Source organism: Leptinotarsa decemlineata, unplaced genomic scaffold, assembly GCF_025532065.1.
Source record: "Leptinotarsa decemlineata unplaced genomic scaffold, Ldec_3_MD MMD2_P_RNA_scaffold_1, whole genome shotgun sequence".
Lineage (NCBI taxonomy): Eukaryota > Metazoa > Arthropoda > Insecta > Coleoptera > Chrysomelidae > Leptinotarsa > Leptinotarsa decemlineata.
Window position 1 is genome coordinate 2,498,633 of NW_027412523.1, and position 22,486 is coordinate 2,521,118.

Here is a 22,486-nt window from a genome sequence, read left to right on the forward strand (position 1 = left end):
AATAAGGGTTATCTTTTCTTTTCTTTCTTTAAGAAGAAAGAAATATCCCCAATTACACAGAGTCTTCAATTCTGCCTATTACACTTGATCAACATTTTCTAGTGAAACTTGGAGTACTAACTGCAAATGATTTCTTTTAAAATTGAGAGTTTGAAACTCTTACCTGTTTCAACAAATATTGGATTGAAAAAACTTGAGATAGAAAAAAACATTCAAACACATGTAGATTATAGATTCATGAAGAAAATGAAAGTAATAATGAATCTTTGAAGGAATACGAGGTCTATTAAAAAAATTAGGTGAATTGTTCTCCTTCAATGTTACGAATTCATCCTAACCTAACAAAGAGTCAGTAGCCGAGAAGTCGGAAAACATATTCAACTAGTGAGTGATAAAAACTAATATGACATAAATATTATAACAACAAAAAGTTGTATACGTGTTTTCTGTTTACTGCTCTCAGTTATTAATAGGTGAATAATTGCACAGGCAAGTCTCATCTATTTATTGCTCACAGGTCAAGTCTGTATGGTTAAAACATAGTCAAATGTAAGATTAGACAAATACTCAGAACCAAAGGAAAGCTCAATGCCTGCAATTCGGCTGATTTATTAGGAGATACTGTAGAATCTCTATTGAAATCCCTTCCAAAAATACCGAAAGTGAGCACCCTATTTTGGGGCTCATTCAGAATATGGGTTCTCACTACACGGCCTCCAATTTTTTCTTTTTTCCATATCGTGTGTCGGGGTAGAATGGGCCTCAGTGATGATAATAGGGAATTCGGGTACTGGATTCTATTCAAATCATCTGGAAAAGTGGCAGAAATACTAATACTCTTGAATGTGATAGGCCAAACAATATCTTCGTAGTTTGAATACCTAGAAAAGATAATAATCGTTGATTTTGTTGTCAGAAGTGAAAATTACACAAATGGAACGTACATTTCTAAAACGTTTAAGAATGAAAAATAAATTTGGAGCATCAAACGATTTTTTTTCAACAGTATAATTATTACTCTTTATAAGCAAATAATGCCCTTCATAGTACAGTCAGTCACTTATAAAATACAAAACAATAAAAAATATATAAAATTAGGGACAACTCACATTTCAAAAACATAAAACTAGAAACAAGATGAATTATTGATGACAATTACTTCAAATATATTTACTACATTTTCTTTTGAATGAGTTTAATGAATCACAGCTTTTTATATGACTTGGCAAATTATTTAATGCAATCAGACCAGAACTATATAACGAGTTACAACCTATATGTTCTCTTTTATAAAAAATTCCTATTCTATTTCTAGTGGAGTGTGTAAGATTACTACTTGTGTAGGTAAACAGATCACTCAGATAATTTGGCAACATATTGTGTTATTTTTAAATATAAATATTAGCATATTCAGTGTTATCCTTTGTTTAGCAGACATAAGAGACAGTGTTTCCAACATGTGTTCCACAGATGTGGGTTTATTACAACTTAATATTGCCCTCATGTATCTGTTTTGAAGCTTCTGTAGTCTGTTTAGATTTTCATTGCTCAAAGTGGGGTGCTATTATTGATTTATAAATTGTTAATTTTGCATATTCACTTATTTTATTTTTCAATCTATATAAAAGATGAATTTTCGTGGCTATTTTCTTCTGAATATAACTACAGTGTGCATTAAGGTTCAATTCTTGATCTAATACCACTCCCAGATATTTAAAAGTTGTTTCCGTTTCAATGATGACATTATCAATATAAAGATTCAATGACAGCTGTTCATCTTGCAGTTGTCTCAAACGATATTTGCTACCTATTAACATGCATTTTGTTTTATTAACATTTAACTTGAGGCCGTTGTCACATAACCACTCGTTTATATTTAATAGTTCCTCATTCAAACATTCTGAGATTTCATCAGTTGTCCCAGAACAGTACAACATAGTGTCGTCGGCAAACAATTTTATCATACACCTTTTAACATGAACATGTATCACAATATCATTTATGTACAGCAAGAATAGCAGTGGACCCAATACTGACCCTTGAGGGACTCCTGAAATTATATTTAAAATACTGGATGTCACTTGATTATATTTAACTAGCTGCTTCGGATATGTGAGGTAATTTGTGAACAATTTTAATATTTTATAATCTACTCCATACCTATTTAATTTCATTAAAAGTAACTCGATGTTGACCGTCTCGAATGCCCTTCTGAAATCCAGAAAGACAACACCTATAATACTTTTTTTTAGATAGCTCAACTTACCAGGGAGAGATTAGAATTGCATTGCAGTTTCACATGAATGGGATTCCCTAAATCCAGATTGTTCTTTAATCAAAATATTATGTTTCGCTATAAATTTCATCAATTACTCTTTTACTGTGATTTCTAATATTTTCTCATAAATTGGCAGGGTATTTATGGGTCTAAAATCAGATCCTAAAACGGTGTTTGTAATTTTTTCAATAGAAACGATGGTGGCAATTTTCCAACCGTCAGGAAATGTTCCAGTGGTTAACGATAAATTTATCAAGTCCAAAAACCTATTTCCCAGTATTTCAAATGTTAACTTGATTATATTCAGATTAATTCCATTGTCGTCTGTATTATTTTTCTTGATGGAAAAATTATCTTTTTCAACTCGCACATATTCAATGTTTCAAATTCCCCAAGTATCTCATTTGTTGGTATGATATAACTGAGAACATGATTATAATCATTTATTGGTACTATACTTTCGGTTAGATCTTTCAAACTGTCAACGAAAAATGAATTAAAATATCCTCCTACTTTTGCTTCATTTCTTATAAGAACACTATCAAATTGTATACCTTTGAACTCTTGTTTTTTATTTCCCTTTACTAAACCATTCAGTGCTTTCCACATAGTCCTACTGTTTCCTTTATTTTCGTCGATCTTTGATTCATAATACTTTTTAGTTTCAATTCGTATCTTTTTGGTAACAAAATTACGACTTATTTTATATTTATCCCAGTCACATTGTAGTTTGGTTTCCTTGGCTTTTTTATGAAGAAAACCGCGTTTTTTTAGATCTGCCATGATTTCGTCTGTAAACCACACTTTCAATTTGAAATTATTGAAACTATGCTTCCTTTTGAATGGTGCATGTATGTCCAAGCATCTAATAATATTATTGATGAATGAATTGGATATTTCATTAATGTCAGTAATATCATTATTCCATAACGTATTCATTAGGGACAGTTGGAATTTAATTCCATCAAAGTATTTATAATCTCTTCTACTAGTGGAAGTTGATGTAGTATGAAAGACATTACCTAAGGATATTAAAATATTAGAATGATCTAAAACACTTTGGAGATGAGATACTTTAAATTTCAACAACTTGTTATTTGTTATGAAATAATCGATCAATGTGGATGAATCCTTGGTGATTCTGGTATATTTATTTATTTATTATTTGTTCAATTCAATGAAGTAAAATGCCCAGATGAGCGTAGAACATGTCAGTGTAATAAATATACAGTTAAAAACATTTAAAAATTGAAATCAATTAAATGTGAGACATTTTAGCAGGTAAAATCTGAAGGAATGGTATCTTTAAAATATTCATCAGTTGAGTAGTATGCTCTATTTAGAAGAAAGTTTTTACGTTTATTTTTGAGTGTTGTTTTAGAGAGGCTTTTTAGTGCATTTGGAAGTTTGTTATAGATTTTTATTAGAGTATACGGTATATTTTTCTGAATATAAGTAAAATTAGGAATATTAGTAACCAAATCTGCTTCATTTCTTGTTGGGTAGATGTGTGCTTTATCAAAGTCGTTCAAAAGCTTTGGATTACTTTTAATAAACATTATGCTGTCAAGAATATACTGACTGTATAGGGTCAGTACTTTCTTTTCTATGAATAAAGGTTTACAGCTATCAGTTTGTTTGGATTCATAAATAATTCTAAGGCAACGTTTTTGAAAATTTTTTTTAACGTTCACAGATGCACCCCAAAAAATTAAGCCGTATTTAAGTCTTGAGTGGGCTTGTGCATAATAGACAGACATTGACGCTTGAACATTTATTGTTTTAGTGATGACTCTTAGGGCATAGCAATGCCTTGCAACATTTTCTGACAAAGTATCCAGATGAGATTTCCAATCCAGTCTAAAATCTAGCTCAATTCCCAGGAATTTTGAACTTTTACTAGTTGTTATTGTTGATTTACCATCCGAAAAAGTATAATCATTTTCAGCTGACTGAGAATTTGATTGCCTGTGTTTTATTAGGGTTCAGCTTTAGGTGATTTTGTGCAAACCAAGCTTCCAGGGTACTTAAAGCATCGAACACATTTCTTTCCAAGTCATCTCCATTTTGTTCTTCAAGGATAACGGTTGTGTCATCAGCAAATTGTATAGTGTTTAAGTTGTTGTCCATTTGTAGTTCATTGGTATAGAGAATGTACAGCAATGGACCTAGTATATCGTCAACTAATTGATACAGTCCCATGAATTAAATCAGTTCTTTGATTTTTCAGGTGTAAGTGTTCTCTGTGCCTTTAATATTTAGATTGAAATCGCCCACTATAATAATATCACAATTACAACTTACTATCTCTTCTAGTTTTTCTTCCAAGAATGCTAAGAAATCGGCATGTGATGCTCCGGGAGAATGGTACACCACACACATGTATACTGTATTATTTACAACAACCTAATCATGTTTAACACTTGGAATCAATAGTTTTTATAGGACCGATGTTTCTTTAAAGAAAGTTTGATTTAATATTTGAGCTGGTCAACTTCACTTTCCAATCCCGTATTTTGTTACCTTTGGCCACATGATGAAAGAGAATCATTCAAACATGCTATCACACCACACAATTCCAGTCCTACTTCAACAGTACCACCATTATATGACCTGATTCCACTAAAAACCACCATTTGGTAGACGTAAGCATGTTGTCCCTGGATTGTTTCATTAATATCGACTGTTATGTTGAATTGACAACACAGTTTACTCAATTCTCCATTGCAGACCTCTTCTATTATAGTAGATTTGTTAGTGTTTACTACAACGTTAGTGTGTCCTGTAAAAGAGATGAACAGTATAAAATAAAGAATATTGAAAAATGAGAAGACATAACACCTGAGTACGAATTTTCAATGACGGAACTAAATTGTCTCATTTTTGTCTCATGTAAATATCTATTGCAAACACTTTCCCACACCAGAATAAAAATACTGTGTCTCGACGCGCTAACCAAGTTAGTACACGATGGTTCCGATCAAAGATACGATACTGCTAATTGGCGAAGTATTCACAGCAGACATAATCGCCCTCTTCCTTTATTGATTATAATCAACTTGTTTCCAGTGAGATGGTGTTTTTTACGAACGAACAGATGGTACCGCAATGGGACACTAAATGATTTTCTATCAAATCTGAACTCTCTCAACCCAAAAATCCAATGCCAAGGGACTCTAGCCTTCTTGAAGCTTTTGGGAATAGATGTGAAGATGATACATTGGGCCACAGAGTGTAAAGGGAACCAATACACTCACAGAAAGGTATCCGAGCAAAAACTCCACTAGCCACAACAAAAGAGGGGAAGTTAAAATGTTTGTTGAAAGAGCATGACGTATCTGTGAACCTGAAGAACTCAATCACATAATAATGCCTTCAAAGGAAATGGATACAACTAAAGACAATTGTAGCCGGCCATACGACCCAGGAGAGAGAATGCCAAAGTAACCCCAGCTAGGCTAGTCCAGGGAAATGCTTTTCTTTCCTATGTGGAAGATGTTACAGACCGGATTGGGATAATCTTGGAGAAACACGACGTGAAACCAATATTTAGGCCAACAAATACTGTCAGACAATGTCTAAGTCCAGCTAAGGACCCTAGAGAACCTCTAGCAACACCCGAGATATACCGGATTCATTTGTAGCTGTGGGTTGGTCTACATTGGAACCACGAAAAGAAGTATAGGTACCCGTCTCTCTGAACACAAGAGAAATTTTCTACTATGCCGCAGTTTTTTCACAGCCCCTTAAGACCCTTGAGAAATGACTCCTCATAGGCCCCTAACGACCCTAAAAGATTTTATCTGGCCTGACAGACCAGATAATCCAAAGGGACACAAGGTAATATGTCCAGTGGGGTCCATTAACTAATGGACCATTAGTTATTGGACCTATTTTGACCTGGAAGACCAGATCATCCAGAGGGACACAAGGTAATATGTCCAGTGGGGTCCATTAACTAATGGACCATTAGTTATTGGACCTATTTTGACCTGGTAGACCAGATAATCTAGAGGGACACAAGGAAATATGTCCAGTGGGGTCCAATAACTAATGGATCATTAGTTATTGGACCTATTTTGACCTGGCAGACCAGACAATCTAGAGGGACACAAGGTAATATGTCCAGTGGGGTCCAATAACTAATGGATCATTAGTTATTGGACCTATTTTGACCTGGCAGACTATTAGTTATTGGGCCCACTGGACATATTACCTTGTGTCCCTCTGGATGCTCCGATCTGCCAGGTCAAAATAGGTCCAATAACTAATGGTCCATTAGTTATTGGACCCCTCTGGACATATTACCTTGTGTCCCTCTGGATGCTCTGGTCTGCCAGGTCAGAATACATCTGTTAGGCTCGTTAGGGGGCTATGAGGGGTCGTTTCTCAAGAGTCTTAAGGGGCTGTGGTAAAACTTCGGCACAGTAGAAAGCTATAGAAACTTCGAAAAGTTAAAGTGAAACCTCACAAGAGAAATTGTTGCCTCGGACAAAGCGACAAATCAGCTGTAGCCGAACATTTTCTCAAAAAAGTATGATGAAGTATTCCGCAGTAGTAGACGAAATGTCAGGCATAAAAACCTGCAGGTCTCAGCCCCATAAAACCCCGAAAATAGCTTTGACACAAGTTACTATCATCAGGAGATAACTATAACTAGTTCTAAGGTGACTAGAATATCATGTCCATATGGTGCTAACTTGGTCAGCGAAACGGGCGTTGAGAGACACTATTTTGTTTTGGTGTGGGAAAAAGTGATTTTACAGATTCAATTCATGTCAGAGGAAATTAATTATCGAACTTCCTTGACAACAAATATAACCATATATTTTATTATAGTACGATATTTTCACTTTTGTATAAAGGTGTAGATCATATACTCGTTCAAATATTTCTAACTACTTTCAATTCGGATTACGCGTCAATTCGGATTACGCGCAGTAACATCACTTTATCATCAGCATTATAAAAAGATGATTCGCTGAAATTTTTTTGTACACGTTACCAATATCTGACAGTGGGAAAAATAACTTGTTCTTCACTTCAACTACTTACTGTTCAAAGTTTTATCAACTATGAGCTTGACACTATCCAAGTTCTTAGCCAACTCATCAACATTTTCATCAATTGGAGTCATATTCAAATAAGGATTATTTGGGATGTCGAGTCTAGGAACTTTTTTAGCAATTGCGATTGTTCCTCCAACTCCTCCAATGAACGCAGTGGCAAGGGGACCTTTTTCACCTGTCAAAATATAATAACTTGATGAGTATTTTTTTCTAGAACTGGAAAAGCGATTATTGCAATACGACTAGCGCCGTCTATGTGTTAGGCCCCAGACTTTTCAGCCCATTTAGTATATACGAAATCGATTCGAATGGCATTAAAACTGAATAGTTACCGAACGTCGGCAGTTTCTTTGTATGGCATGGGTGGCGTAGTATAATACGAGGTCTAATCATTATTTGTATGTGGGAGATTTTATATGATATTAATTTGTTAAAAGTTAGAAAATTATACGCTTATCAATGTTTATTATGGATTTGTAATAACCTCACTAACATCATTACACATAAATACAAATGTATAAATAAAATGTATAATATGCGAATGTCCTCCAACCAAGCAATTACAATACCACGCTGTAGATTGGGTCATAACTTATTTTGATCCGAAATTATACAATAAGCTGCCACTCCATATAAAGAATATCAATAATTACTGCAAATTAAAGAAGGAACTGAAAGTTTTCATCAGAAATCATTATGATCAATTGCAAGTATCTTTGAAACTGTGAGCTAAATTACCTGCTCTCTCTTCTCATTACCTCCCTCTAGCCATCATTTTCAAACTACGGTTTTAAAAGTAAGGTAATATATAACCAAATGACCTATTTTAGCTTTCATGTATTTATTTTATTAGCTGGCCTAGCTCAGATTGGCTACAGATTGCCTAATACATGGTTCTATGATACGATTATTAATGACAATTTGAATTGTAAATCGCAGGGAAATCAAATCATGTAACTGAATGATTGAATGACATGAAATAATTAGTCTTTTATTTCGTATAGACTATACATGCTTTTTAAATTGCGATTTATACATGCCAAATATCATTCAATACGTTTCGTGTAGTTGAAGAGGCCTAAACCAAACTTACCAATAAAAATACCACTTCCACCAGACCCACTTCTGGGATTATTACCACCAGCAGCAAGTAAATTCACATTATTTTCATGCGCCCACATCTGTTGAGTTTGAAGAGCTGAAATTATTGTTTTTGTCAGGGATCAATTTCAAAAATAATTTAACCATATTCGACAGTTTGTTCATCAATTATTATCAAATTATGTTGACATATTTGAAAACATACAGAAGAAATCTAAAGAAATGAACTTTAAATGTTCAAGCCAGTCTCGGATATACCTACACAGTAGGTTGAATGGACTGACGCCTTTCAGAAAACAACTACTCCCCTGGCTTATACCACGAACGGCGATGGATTTTATCCGACAGGCGTCAGTGCAGGAATCTTCACAGAAAATTTCCTACATATGTAATTGGCAATACAACTGAAAGAGTCGACCCTCAATTTTGGAACGGGCACACTTGCAGACCGGTTTCGGGCTCCTTAGACACTCGTCAGTACAAGATAGTGGTCATCATCGACCTAAAGTCAACGATATTCCATAATTGAAAATCGAAATTCTTTCAGAGTATTTTATTCCTCTTCCTAAGTTGGAGCGAACAACGAAATGTCACTCCATCTAGTGGACGAGGTACTAACCAACTGCATATCCGAAATTTGTCCGATTCCTCTGAATAAGGAAGATAAACTTTCTTATTAGTCAGTGGGCTATGCGTTTAAAGTTCATTTCTTTAGATTTGTTTACTGCCAGTCATCAATCATAGCCCACTTACTAATAAGACAGACAGAAGAAAGGAGGCATAACCTGACCTAATAATTTTAAAACTTTCGGTTTGTTCTGAATAATTTCATCATCTAAACATACAATGCATAATTAATTAGTTTCTAACAACTGTTTGTCCCCTACTCTTTTTTGATAGGTATTCAAAATAACAATTATTGATGATATAAAGCAGTGGTTATGGTGGTTATAATTGCATGTTCCAATGTTTACCTGTTAAATATGGCAGTTCCGAAAACCAGTGGGTTGGAAAAATGATATTCTTAATCGCCAGATCTCTCGTTAAGTTCAGAGCAGGAACATTGAATAGTATATCGAAACATGTGAATATACCAAAAGTATTATTATTTTTGGTAGTTATCGTTACCAGTTCTGCAGTTGGTGGTACACTAAGTTGATATTCTCCATACAAATTCCACTTGCGATACCTGCCAAGTAACATGAAATTTTGAGGGAAGTGAAGAATCAATCAAAAACAAGATCCATGGAAATAAAATTTTCACATCATTAGATTCAATTAAGATTATTTGTAGATATGATTTTCAAACTACTGCCCAAATGCGCCTTGGGAGGAAAGGCCTAGAACACCAAGAAAGAGAGAGAGAGAGAGAACTTTTGAATTGATTAAGGTAAGAGATGGACCTTCAGGTCAATCATTTTTTGAAATGAGTTGAAGACCAGCTATAGAATTTGTATACGTGTCTTTCAAAGGTTAGGATTGACTGAAAATCATATGGCGCCATCTTTGTGTTAGCCTAAGAACTATTCAGCCCATGACATTGTAAAGAAAACAAATTATTTCGAACTGATATGGAAACTAATAGGCTGAAAAAAATGTGTCTATCAATTAATTCGTCTAATTAGTTTGCACTAACCTGCCAGAAACAAATCCGTTTCTATCAAACGCTACGTTGGTATTATATAAAACGATTCCCGATGAGGGACAAAATCCTGTGGAATTGTTTGAAGTGCAGTTTTCTTTCTCCACAGTATTGACAACAATCGTAGTGTTGTATTTGACTGCAGCACATGATAATTCCTTTAAATAATCCTTGTATCTTTTGTCAGTTGAATTACAAAGAATCACTTCGAAAGGTTTAGGCACTTCACTGTAAAATTCTGTTTCATTTACAAATGGTGTTAATACCGATTCTGGAAATACTATAATATCCAAATCCTTAAAAAAACAACGATATATTTGTTGGTGCTGTACAAGCTATTTGCATAACATCTTGTATATAGTACATTTTAATCAGTTAATTAAAACATAACAGAAGTAATTTGTTAGATATATAAAAAAATATAGAAGTAATAGTTTTTGAACAATCACTATTTCTTGTATCAAATGTTCGACCTAACACCCATCAATGTTGTTATAAGTTAAAGTACAGTATTTCTTACTGTTTTTTTCTGTATGAAGTATGGTATATAAAGTAAATTTTCCCCGAAAAGTTACTTCATAACTTTTCAGTTTGCCCTTTATTGCACTTCAACAGATTCTCAATTGATTTAGCTTTGTTCATTTTTCAGATTGTGGAAGTAGGTTATATACCTCAAAAAACAATAAAATGTATTTTGAAGACTATGCAAAATGGAGTATACGCCAAAAATTCTGATACGGTTAATATCTCCATTGTCCGCAAACTGATTTTTTTAAATTTTGAATATATATATACATTACTGTACGTGCATATATCGGAAATGTTGGCGTATCCGTAGAGATTGTGTATGAAATCAAAAATTTTCTTACTAGTTCAACTTGCTTCAAGAGATCGATGAAACTTTTTGTTCTTGCTTCAAGCCTCTCTTCTGGGGTGAGAGAAGAGTTATCTACTGGATGATACTCGACAACAGCTGCGCCAAATGTGTATTTATCTTCCTCGTTCTAAAAAGAATAATAATAATATCGCTTAGCAAGTTATAATTATAAATGTCAAACACTTTGAAAAATGAGAAAGACGTATATAGTTAGGATAAAACTGAAAAATGTATCATTTTATCAAAAATTGTTTTTGCGACCGATATACGAGAAATCCTCAGCAGTATTTTTAAAACATCAGCGACCTAATAGAAGGTTAGGGTCTTACCATTTGACGTTGGATTCGATGGGCACGACGAGAATTTTACGTAATAAATATAATTCTGCCTTAAAATGGCGTTTTACATAGTTAATCTTGAAAACATAATATTAAGTTTCATTTCAGAAGCAATAAATTTTTATTTAATACTCATGTTGCAGCGAGCATCAATCAAAATGCTGTATGACGTCACTTGCTCGCAAACATCATAACTTTCTAAGGCTTGATTAACATTTTTTGTAGTAATTTTCGAACAATTCCGTTCAACTTACTACTCATTCACGATCCTGAAAAGTTTTCTAAGAGAAATCCTCCATATAACTGATATCATTGTAAATTATCCCCTGAAAAAAAATACGCTGGCCGCCGCTGGGATTCGTCATTTGACTGTGACTTGGAAAAAGTTGCGCTCAACTCTGCTTGTTCTTCTCGATTGTTGTAGGTGTCGAATAGCTTCGAGAATATTTCTATCGGCTTCCGAAGACTTCCATTGGTATATATAAGCACTACCAACAGGCAGATGGGGCTAGTCTAGTTAAAAGTGCGGTACGAAGTGAGCTAATGAGGCGATAGAAATTTTGAGGATTAGTCTGAAGTTCAGTTGAAGTTTGTGTGTTGTATTGGCGGTGTACTTTTTTTTAAAGGACAAAACACAACCACTACAGAAAAATCCTTGAGGTGCGAACGTAGCGATTCGCGTTAGATTTGAATCGCTGGAGGTTGAATTCATTTGGAAAAACGTTTATTCCACATAAACGTCTTTCTCCAAATGAAAGAGTTCTTAAATCTTAATCCTTGACAATTCGAAAAATAATAACGTTTATTATTTAAAAAATATCTTCAAAATGAACTTCACAGAACTTCTTTGCCATACAATACCGGTCAACTGAAGCATATTTTCTTCACGTGAAACGTTAGTAAAAGTGGTTAACTTGTGTTTTAAGCTTCGTTGATGTCGAGACACCCCACAACACAACACACATCTGTATATCTGTTTTTCCGTTAATCAGCTGTCGCCCCCATACGAACGACAACTCTCAGAAGTTGAGAAACTTGTGCGAACTAAGGACTAACGAGGTCTTACCTTTTAACGTGTGATTCCTAACACGGTTGCAGAATCATCCCAGCTTCAACCAGATACATTATCTCGAGAAAAATATCTGGCCGAGGCGGGAATCGAACCCACGGCCTTCCCATCGTGAGTCAAACCCACGGCCTTCCCATCGTGAGTCGGGCGCACTACCACCGCGACCAATTCCACAACGGCACAACACAACAAAAAACATGGAATTCATCTTTTGTTAAAAAAATTAAAACTTTTCGAAAAATAGTCAATATTCCAATTGTCCACTGGTTTTCTGAAGGGTTAGAGAGAAAGTGTTTCTATTTGTCTTTACACAGTTTCCCGGTTGTCGAGGAAAGTAGGTATAGACTTGGAAAGGACGTTTTGGGATGCAATCTCCCATGGAGATGCATCATTTTTATGTTTCAGCATTATTATTATTATTCGTCTCGCCAGGAGCTGAAAACTCCAAAACAAATATCGTCTTGCTCTGATGGCCGGGAAGGACTACATCAGGCTTATTAGCTTCTAAGAACCTGCAGGTGGGGAACGAATAGCTCCAATTAATTCGGCACTTCTCGTTCTCCACAACGGATTCAATCTAGAGCGTAGGGCAACACCGGTGTCTCGTCAATACCGTAAAAGTGCCGCAGATGGTAACTCGTAGGGCCGTCTTATGTCGACGTATACAGGCTGAGACCGTCTATGCTGGACATGCTGACAGCAAGTGCGTTCGGGTCTTAGACGCCTCGCGGTAGGTCCTGCACCTTGTCTCGGGAACCTCTATACCCATCACGCGACTGCGGTGTTGAAGACACCATTCTAGCAGGCCAAGATATACCCCGCAATTTCCGATTCCAGCCCACTCGACCTGAGAAAAGCGATGGTCTGACGCTTTGATAAGCCGAAGTCTTCGATGTTGTTGAATAAGAGCTTGTCCTTGTGTTGCCGCAGGAGTGAAGTGATCTCTACGGCTTTTATAGGTAAGGGCTTTTCGCTGGACGGATTCCAACTGCCCCGATCACAATTCTGATCACGATTATCAAAAAAGAATGGTGAAGCCATCAATCGAATTCCAAGAAAACTCGAACCATACATTTTAAAAGGACTGCTGAGGAGTTTACACCTATGCTGCATTCTATAATAATAATACCATTAATGAGATCTATGGTAACTCTCAAAACACCGACGTCTGGTACTTGCCTTGTGTCCTAACGATTATTATTGAAAATATCATATAAGTTGAAAAGGATTTACTTACCGCTGAATTAATCACTGACTTTGCACTCAGTAAAATTATTATGAGAGGAAATATTGCCTGTACTAGTAAATTCCCCATAACTGCAAAAAATGTGATTTATTATGTAATTCGCTCGTTTGTCGTGTTTTATTAATTGTTTATTGTCTGTATTGAATCAACGCCTCTATGAAGTGTCGTGTAAGTGAAAACAATGATGTTCACCTCAGAAAAAGTGAAACGTTCGAAATTATCTAAGAATTTGGGTATCAGCCAAATTATCAAAAATAAAAAACCTTCCTGCAAGATTATATCTCGACCATAAAATATTTTAGATTAAAGATACTCTATATTACCGATGCCTTTGAGTATATACAGGGTACAGCGTGATGACCGTCGGTTTTCCATATTTTCGAAACCAATCGTCAACAATATATAGCTATTTTTCTGCGACGAGAAAAAAGTTTGACATTTTATCTCTGATGACAGTACTGCCAAACGTTCTAAACACTTTATTAGTGCACAAAGTCTCTATCGATTCATAAGTTTCCCCATATTTTAGTTATTCATTTTAAAAGATTTTCTCTAACAGAATGATTTAGAGGCAAGTTAAATGTTGCCATCGAATTTCCTCTAGATGGATTAGATATGAACAATTATGCAGCAGATAATCTGACTCCTTGTCGCTATAATCTATATGCACTTTCGAATCACAGTGGGTCTACCTACAGCGGACATTATACAGCATTCTACAGACACCCTTATACTGGCACGTGGCACGAATACAATGATTCACAAGTGTCTCCAATTTCACCAAAATCGCTTGTAGCGGTTGAAACTTTTGGTGTTTATGGCCTGGAGTCTCTGTTATTCGTTCATGAACTTGGAAGGAGAATAGGCCAAGCAACGAAAGATCACCGTTCTACCTCTTTTTTGATAGAAAGAATTAGTATTGCTATTCAACGTGGCAATGCTGCTTCAGTACTTGGAACTATTCCTCTTTCACATAATTTCAGTACGGAACTGAAACCTCTTCAAAACAAGCCGAGATATGTGGATATTCATCAGTCTCCTATCAAGGTTAATTCACAAGTGATTGATCCACCTTCTTCTTTTTCAGTGCGGTCAGTGGACTCAGGTCATTCTTGCCCCCAAAAAATGAGTTGCAGTCCTCGTAGAACTGGTTCCCTTTCAGTGGAAGAGCTTCTTGAAGCAAGAGCCGAATCGATCCCTCTACGAAACCCTTCTTCACTTGGAAGGATCGATCGCAGCTTGAGAAATGGTTCTTATGGAGATTCTGTGAAACATGTTCTTCCTTACGAATCAGTAAATAGTTGTCCTGAAAATCTAGAGAAAAAAATTGGATTGGATAATTTAGGAAACACTTGCTACATGAATAGCATTTTACAAGTGTTGTTCATGACGAAAAATTTCAAGAACGAAGTTTCAATGATGAACGAGAACGGGAATGTTTCCTACTTATTCATCAAACTCAAACACCTGTTCATGCAGCTGCAGTTTCGTAAGAAGGTATCATCTTTCCCTCCAACCGATTTTCTGGAGTCTTTGAAGTCCACTAGACTCGTTAGGACATTTATATATTTATTTACTTCATTTTGTGCTTGTATCATATACAATTTTTATGTACTATACCTACTCCTTTTTGGTGATTTTAATTGTAATTTACATTTATTTTATACATTTTATATATTTACATATTTTATACATTGTGTATTCCTCTGGAACACACAATTCCTCACTATTGTTCTTCATTATGCAAGAAATTAATAAACACCAGCAACAACTTGAAATGTGACTTTAAATAAAATACGTGAGCTGTAAACAATACCGTTTGTTGGTAACCAGGTGATTCGACGTCACCTGACAGGGCCACTGCAAATGCGATAACATGAAAATAGTTAACTGAAAAGAGATGTCAAAATGTATTTTTTTTTTAAAGAAATATCAAATTTATCTATTTTATTATGAGAACAGGACAGTTGTACAAAATTGTATGATATTTGTGTTAACAGTTTTATTTTGTTCGTGGAATTGTTCAACTACCTAAACTCGTTTCGCAAACTTTTTCACTCTTATCAGAAATAGCTATTAATATGTGGATGTTTTTGAAGTATCCTCAAAATGGAACGCTACAGCAGCATGTTGAAATAAAAAAATCTCACCTCATTTGTAATTCACGCGTGAAGATAAAATATTGTCTGTGATAGATAACCGAATGGAAACATCAAATTCTTCGACTTGATAATTCATTGAGATTCAACCTTGAAGGCATTATCAAAACATACATGTACTTTGCACTTACGAATATTAATCTCGGCAATCGGTTAAGTCTGAAAGGGACCTTCATAACAAAAGTACCACTCGAAATACTTCAATTTATCGCTTTTTCATACTGAAGATCTTTATAAATCCCTAGGAACAAAAATGTTTATTACATGTTTAAACAGTAATCAAATAAATTGTTAAATATTAATTCATAAATGAAGTGTACAACACACACGAGCTAGGTGCATTCAATTCGTTATTTTCGCGGCTAATCTGCCGAAACTACGACCGAAACCTAAACTGCATTCGGGAGTTCTCGCGCTGAGATCGGTCATGTTCGGCGCGTTGAATTTCATACAAGCGACGAAGAAATTTTGCCGCGTCCATGTGCCTAATCATGTGACTTACTTTGTTTATTACATAAATATTATGTACCTATTGTGATATTAGGTAACAACTTGAATGAGTAATTTTATGAATATTATGGAGTTTTTTCCCAATATCAAACCATTATTTTAACACATAAGTTTAACACTATACCAAAGGTTCCAAACAGTGCATCACAAGTTAATTTATGTTTAATATTTTTGAAAAGCCATTAATAATATTCAAAAGAACAATCTACACTTACTCAAATAAACGCGTCACCTATTTTTAAGGTGCAATTAATATTTTTTCTTCAATAAGTTGATACTTTTTGATAATATGTTGATTATCAAAAAGTAAAAATGTCGAAGACTGCATAACGTTGTGATTTAAAGATAAAAAAATAAATATTGACTGATTATAATAACGTTTTCTTTATTTTCCCCTCAAAACATAATCCTTGTAAGGAAATTTCGGTTTCGACCGAAACTGAGACCGTTGCCGAAATTCGGTTTCGGTCGTAAAAAGCAGTTTCGGTCGGACACTATCAACGACGATCCAGATTTGCTTAAAAGAGTAATAACTAGTGACGATTTCTGAGTATATGGTTGTGACCAAAGTACAATCATTCCAATGGAAGAGCCCAGGAGAGCCAAGGCCAAAAAAAGCACACCAAAATCGATCAAATGTCAAAGTTTTGCTCACTGTTTTCTTCAATTACCGCGGCGTAAATTTTTCATGTTCATTACCCACTTGACCGCAACGGCCATCCAAAAATTATATCAAATACAGCGATTGGCTTGTTTGAACATTACAGGGGCCATGAGAACAACACCAACCGCGGCAATGAATACATTACTGGTCTAACCCCTCTGGATCTGTACATTAAGGAGGTTGCGTCAATGGTCATGTTACGATAGGGCACAGCTGGTGTAAACCTCGAAGTAGGAATGGGTCAATTAAGGCTGAGCCTATGGCCAGAAGTGCTTACTAGGCAACCTCTGCTGCAGGCAACTAGTGATGCAATTGAACCCAGGTTTGTGTTTAATAAACCCAACAAAATACAAATGAAACAGAACACAGAGTCAGATGCTACAAATGCAATACGGATTTATACAGAGGGCTCAAAAACCAAAGAAGGCTCAGGATGTGGAGTGTACTCCAGATCACTAAGCCTAATGATTAAGTGGGGAATGGGAAGAAATACCAGCGTGGTCCAAACAGAACTGGCTGGTATCTCAATCGCCACAAAAGAAATAACCAGGAAGTGAATTTCTGGCAAAAACATAACAATCTGCGCTGATAGCAGACAAGCCCTATTAGCCTTGAACAGATGTGTTACCTCTGGGTTAGTTAGATTGCCACCAAGATTTAGCCAAAGCCTTGGTAGATAATAACATTATCTTGAGGTGGGTTAAAGGGCACGGCAGGAGTAAAAGCTAATCGCATTGCCGACTCTTTAGCCAAGGAAGCGGCTGGACCAAGAATTTTAGGACCCAATGGCACCTAGGACCTGATGACTTCGACAATAGCGGAACTAGCCAAACGTTACACCCATGATCAATTTCTAAAGAGATGGGATGGAATCAACGGATGCAATCTCGCCAGGATCACCTTGGGCGACCCTGGGAAGCTGGCGTCTAAGAAATATCTGGCGATGACCAGGAAAAATCTATGCTCAACAGCGGTATTTCTGACTGGCCACTGTCAACTAAAGAAACATCTCCATAATATGGGGCTAGTGGACACACCTCGAGCAGGTTGTGTGAACAGGAAGATGAAACTGTCAGGCATGTCCTATGCGAGTGTCCGGAATTATCGTCAATAAGAGAGTGTGTATTCGGCGAGTCTTGGCCTACACCTGCCGATATAAAGGAGATGTCTGCCAGTGACCTGTCCACCTTCCTGGAAAGGGCAGGATGCACGATGACCTAGGAGGACAACTTCTCGGGAGGATGTACAATGGGTCACATGTAGCCTAAGTGCTGTGGGCCTACACTCACTCTCCCTACTCTATAGATACCCACTCAACCTATATTGTATTGTTAGGTTAGTTTAAATTTGTGTCTATTGTATACTTTTTCTGTACCTTTCTTCACCTTCTGAAGAAGCCAACTTGATTGGGTGAAACACGCGTTGAGAAGAGTGTTGCATTTCTGGTGGTTGGGAAAAGTACTTATTTTGGTTTCATTTCCCATCTAAATAAATGATTCATGGAGGAAGCCATGAATAACTGGGAAAAAAGGGTTCAACAAGGCAAGACCCACACATTACCATGACAAACAAGGCTTTGTATAACGAAAAAGCGATTGGTGTCTCGAATGTTCTGTTAATGACACTGAGAAGGCTCAGAACAGATACACGCACGTTAGGATTAGACGTCATTCACGAGGAATCTTACCTTGACCCCTGTCATTAGTTGCTGCTCATTAGTATGGAAATGTCTTGTATAATCAACAGACGTTCATCCCACAAAACAGAAAGAAGGGAAAAACTAGTAAGCCAGTAACAATCACTTCTATCCTGAATGCTGAATTCAAAAAATTGATATATTTCCTAGGAAATTAATAATTGAATATTCTCAAACTGTAATAATGAATTTATTTGAACATATATACAAATTATTGCTTTTACAAGTTACAAAATAAATTATTGCAAAATTTTTAACATGCATAAATTGCAAATAATACCCACCTTCACAAAAGGCATTTGAACTACTTTGGTAACAATATAAAATGGAAGCCAGATACGGCCTCGCAATCGTCTTATGTAATAAACAAAAGTTTTATCAGTTATCTAAATAAACCATATATTATTTGAGTTATCTCCAAAATTAAAAAAAATAGACGCGTATTTTTTGAATGAGGAAACATATTTTTGAATTAATGGAAAAGTATAGAAGCATAGTTTTTTTGTATTTCAAAGCCCGATTCATATTTTTTCGACTGGAAATTACGACATAAAATCCGAATTTTCAACTACAAACACGAAATCATATCCTCCAACTGTTTACTCGGAAATTTAGTCATTGTCCTTCTACAAATATCGTACGTTTCTTGGTATCAATAATTGTTGATTGAAAACTCAAAACTATACTTTTTCCCCACTTGTATCTTCAATATGTGGTCGAATTTTAAGTAAAAATTTCTAAGTAAGAAGTCAGAATCGAGTAATTTTAAGATTGGAGTCGGAAATTCGGCGAAAAAATGTAATTCAGACTTTGAAGTTGACAGAAAAGCCAGATTCTGAATAGACGAAAATGAAATGTGCAAATAAAAATTACTAGAACATTTTTTGATAATCAAAACGCCTGTCATCTAAACTTGTTTTAATATATTATTGTCGCCTTCAACAAGTTCAGCCTTATTGACTTATCGTCATCAGGTTAAATCTCAATTAAATGTATTTACCTCCATATCAAAGTCAATAGAACACTATAATTAGACTATTTCGTATGGGAAATATTACTATTGTCATTGGAAAAGTACCTAATTTTCAGTCTTTCACGTTTATTTCCATACAGAGTGTTACACAATCGCTCCAAAAAACTAGAAACTTGCACTGAAAAACAACTGAACTACAACCACGAATAATCGTTTTTGGCATATCAAGAAAATAATATTTGAAGAGTTCCTGAACACCCTGTATGTTGCACACTGAATTAAGTCTTCATCTCTAAGGCTTTTCAACTATTTATTAAATGTGGGGTTCATCGCGGATGGTTTCATTTGACAAATTCTCAAATGTACGGTAATAGTCTTGTGCTCGTAGATTTATATTCACAAAAAAAAATTGTTGGAGGCACTGTCAAAATAAAAAGCCTACTTCAAATATATAACTATACCATTCTCAAAATTTTTCAAAACATTACTACGAAAATAATTTCGTTAGTGGTCAACGTCAAATTCAACAATCGCGGATATCACGAGTATCACTATAAATGTCAAAAACTCGAATAGATATTCTTTTTGGAATGATTTCTCACCTTATCACAGAAAATTTCAAATATTTTCAATTATTATACAGAGCTAAAGCTAATACTGTCTTGTTAAATTCTATAAAACTCTATAAAATATGAAATCATCAAGAAACATTTTGAGAATATAACTGGAATTACCTGAAGGATATATTAAAGGAATTAACTATTTTTTCATATACATTCACAATCAACCACACTTCAAAGAACACTCTCCATTTTGTTCCAGAATATTTTCATTCCGAAACGTTATTCTTCCACTTCTTCTCTTCTCTGAAACTCTCAAACATTTTGTTGGTCATAGAAAATCCGTCACGAATATTACTTCTTTGAAGTGTTCTGTAATTTCTTTCACTAAATATAAACGGTAATAACGATCAAGTCCGAATATAAATAATTCAATTCATAGTTTGGTATTTTCGTATTCATCAGTCTTTTCTTCTAAAATTGTCTCTTCCTTATTGAAATCAGACTCGTCTGGTACGTTATCATATTTGCTAACCCTGTCCCTCATATTAGGATGGTTCTTCAAGGCATCTAACAAGCCATCTGGTATACCTTTAGGCTTCATGCTGACGTCACTTTTCGATTCGTCGAGAACCTCCAACAGAATCTTCAAACAATTCTTTGAATGCTCCTCCGACTCTACGAACTGCTCCGGTATCAAAAGCTTTGCCCAGATACCAACCAAGTCCGATTTGGATCCACGATAGAGGGCCTCCTTCTCCATCAGCTTGGTTAGATGTCTTATAAGGAATATCAAAGTTTCTTTCTTTGGCAGATCCCTGATGATCCATATTACTTTCTGCCTGGTGGAATGTTCTAAGCAGTTTTTATTATCTAGAAGGAAAACAGATCAGTTTATTGTTAAATTCAAAAATAAACTGAACTTTAAATTGAGATAATCGTGTCATTAACAGCAAAACTCGAAAACATAAAACTGGAGGTCTCAAATTTGTCATCTATGCTGAAAACTGCAAATATTAAGAAAAAATTCTTTCGAAACAACTATTTCCACAGGACATTGGAATATATGAAAGGAAAAAATCCTCTTGAAAGAACTGCTTTCATGTGAATGTTGTACTACCTACACAAAAATAACTTTTTCCCATTAAGATAGTACTCTAAATATACAGAGTGGTCCAACGAAAAGTATGCACCTTGCTTTTCTCCTTTTTTTTGTAAATTAACGAAAAAATGCTCGGACAGGTCAATTTTGCTTTTGAGGGGGACACATTTTAGATGTATTTTTCTACCTGTGCCTTCAACCCCCTAGCGAGGGTGAGTAACAACCCTAAAAGTTTAAATGGAAAGTGGGGTCAAGTGAGATATATCATTTGAAAGGGCACAAAATTATCTTTCCAATGATACCTAATTTGTTGTATTTCACTCAAACATGTAGGTATTATGAAGAAAAACAACTACAACCCAGTACTTTGAAATGTGTAATGTGTAAATGTGGATATGATTTACATTTACTGGAGAACACAGTTAATGAAGATCTCTCTAAATACTCAAATTGGCTTGCACATAATAAACTTAAGGTGAACTCTGCAAAAACCGTTTACATGCTATTTAAACAAAAAAATACTGATAATCATATGGGGTAATTGTGGCATTACTAATTTAAAAAAAAAATAATTTCAAATTCTCTTTCGAACCCACACAAATGATTTATTCTCACAGACTGAACTACACCCAGTTAAATATCTACTTAAACTTGAGCAATGCAAGCTCAATAAAAAACAAAAGAATCAAAAGCAACAACGATCTACTAGTCAACAACCAGTTTTATTAGTATAATACAAGGGGTAGAAATGACTTACACCTGAGCATGGTAAGAACGAACAAAGGATTATACAATCCTTTTAATCAGGCTATAAAAGTCTTCAATGAATTACCTGTCCATATACGTGAGTTGCCGGGCTATAGTTCATTCATCAATAGTTTAACAGAACATCTGAGCCTCAAGGCACATGTCTGATATTTTGATACTATGAGCTTTGTAGTGGTTTACTAGTTTTGTGTTTCACTTGTCATGTTGAATGTTTGTGAATCCCGAGACCAGCATTTTTGCTGATTGGGGAGAATAACAACATATTTTATATTTATAGTGTCTTAACTATGTTGAACTGTACGCTGTTGTCATATTTTCAATAAAAAAAAAAATGTTCAAGCCAGTCTCGGATATACCTACCTACACAGTAGGTTGAATGGACTGACGCCCATCAGAAAACAGCTACTCCCCTTTCAATTTTATTGCAGTTCCTT

The 22,486-nt window shown here is 35.2% G+C and overlaps 2 protein-coding genes across 6 annotated transcripts in view; both read right to left on the reverse strand.

Annotated features, from left to right (window-relative positions):
- Nucleotides 1-490: 490 nt before the first annotated feature.
- LOC111507508 (vanin-like protein 3) lies at nucleotides 491-16,548 on the reverse strand. 4 transcript variants are annotated; one of them, XM_074176941.1, is made up of 9 exons: nucleotides 16,505-16,548; nucleotides 13,612-13,691; nucleotides 10,960-11,094; nucleotides 10,085-10,386; nucleotides 9,423-9,637; nucleotides 8,441-8,545; nucleotides 7,334-7,522; nucleotides 4,802-5,060; nucleotides 491-881 (listed from the first exon to the last, which is right to left on the reverse strand). In XM_074176941.1, the coding sequence occupies exons 2-9, from the start codon at nucleotides 13,687-13,689 to the stop codon at nucleotides 533-535; spliced, it is 1,632 nt and encodes a 543-aa protein (XP_074033042.1). In that variant the 5' UTR covers nucleotides 13,690-13,691; nucleotides 16,505-16,548; the 3' UTR covers nucleotides 491-532. The 4 variants fall into 4 exon arrangements, with proteins under 4 accessions (XP_074033042.1, XP_074032988.1, XP_074032951.1 ...); XM_074176887.1 differs by lacking the exon at nucleotides 16,505-16,548 and adding an exon at nucleotides 15,911-16,118; XM_074176850.1 differs by lacking the exon at nucleotides 16,505-16,548 and adding an exon at nucleotides 15,771-15,904.
- Nucleotides 16,549-20,352: 3,804 nt separating this feature from the next.
- LOC111515911 (uncharacterized) overlaps nucleotides 20,353-22,486 on the reverse strand; it is a 60,907-nt gene continuing 58,773 nt past the window's right edge. For both annotated transcript variants that reach the window (XM_074176732.1, XM_074176694.1), the window contains exon 8: nucleotides 20,353-21,055. In XM_074176732.1, coding sequence (XP_074032833.1) covers nucleotides 20,619-21,055 — 437 coding nt within the window. In that variant the 3' untranslated portion in view covers nucleotides 20,353-20,618. The remainder of the gene's footprint in view (nucleotides 21,056-22,486) is intronic.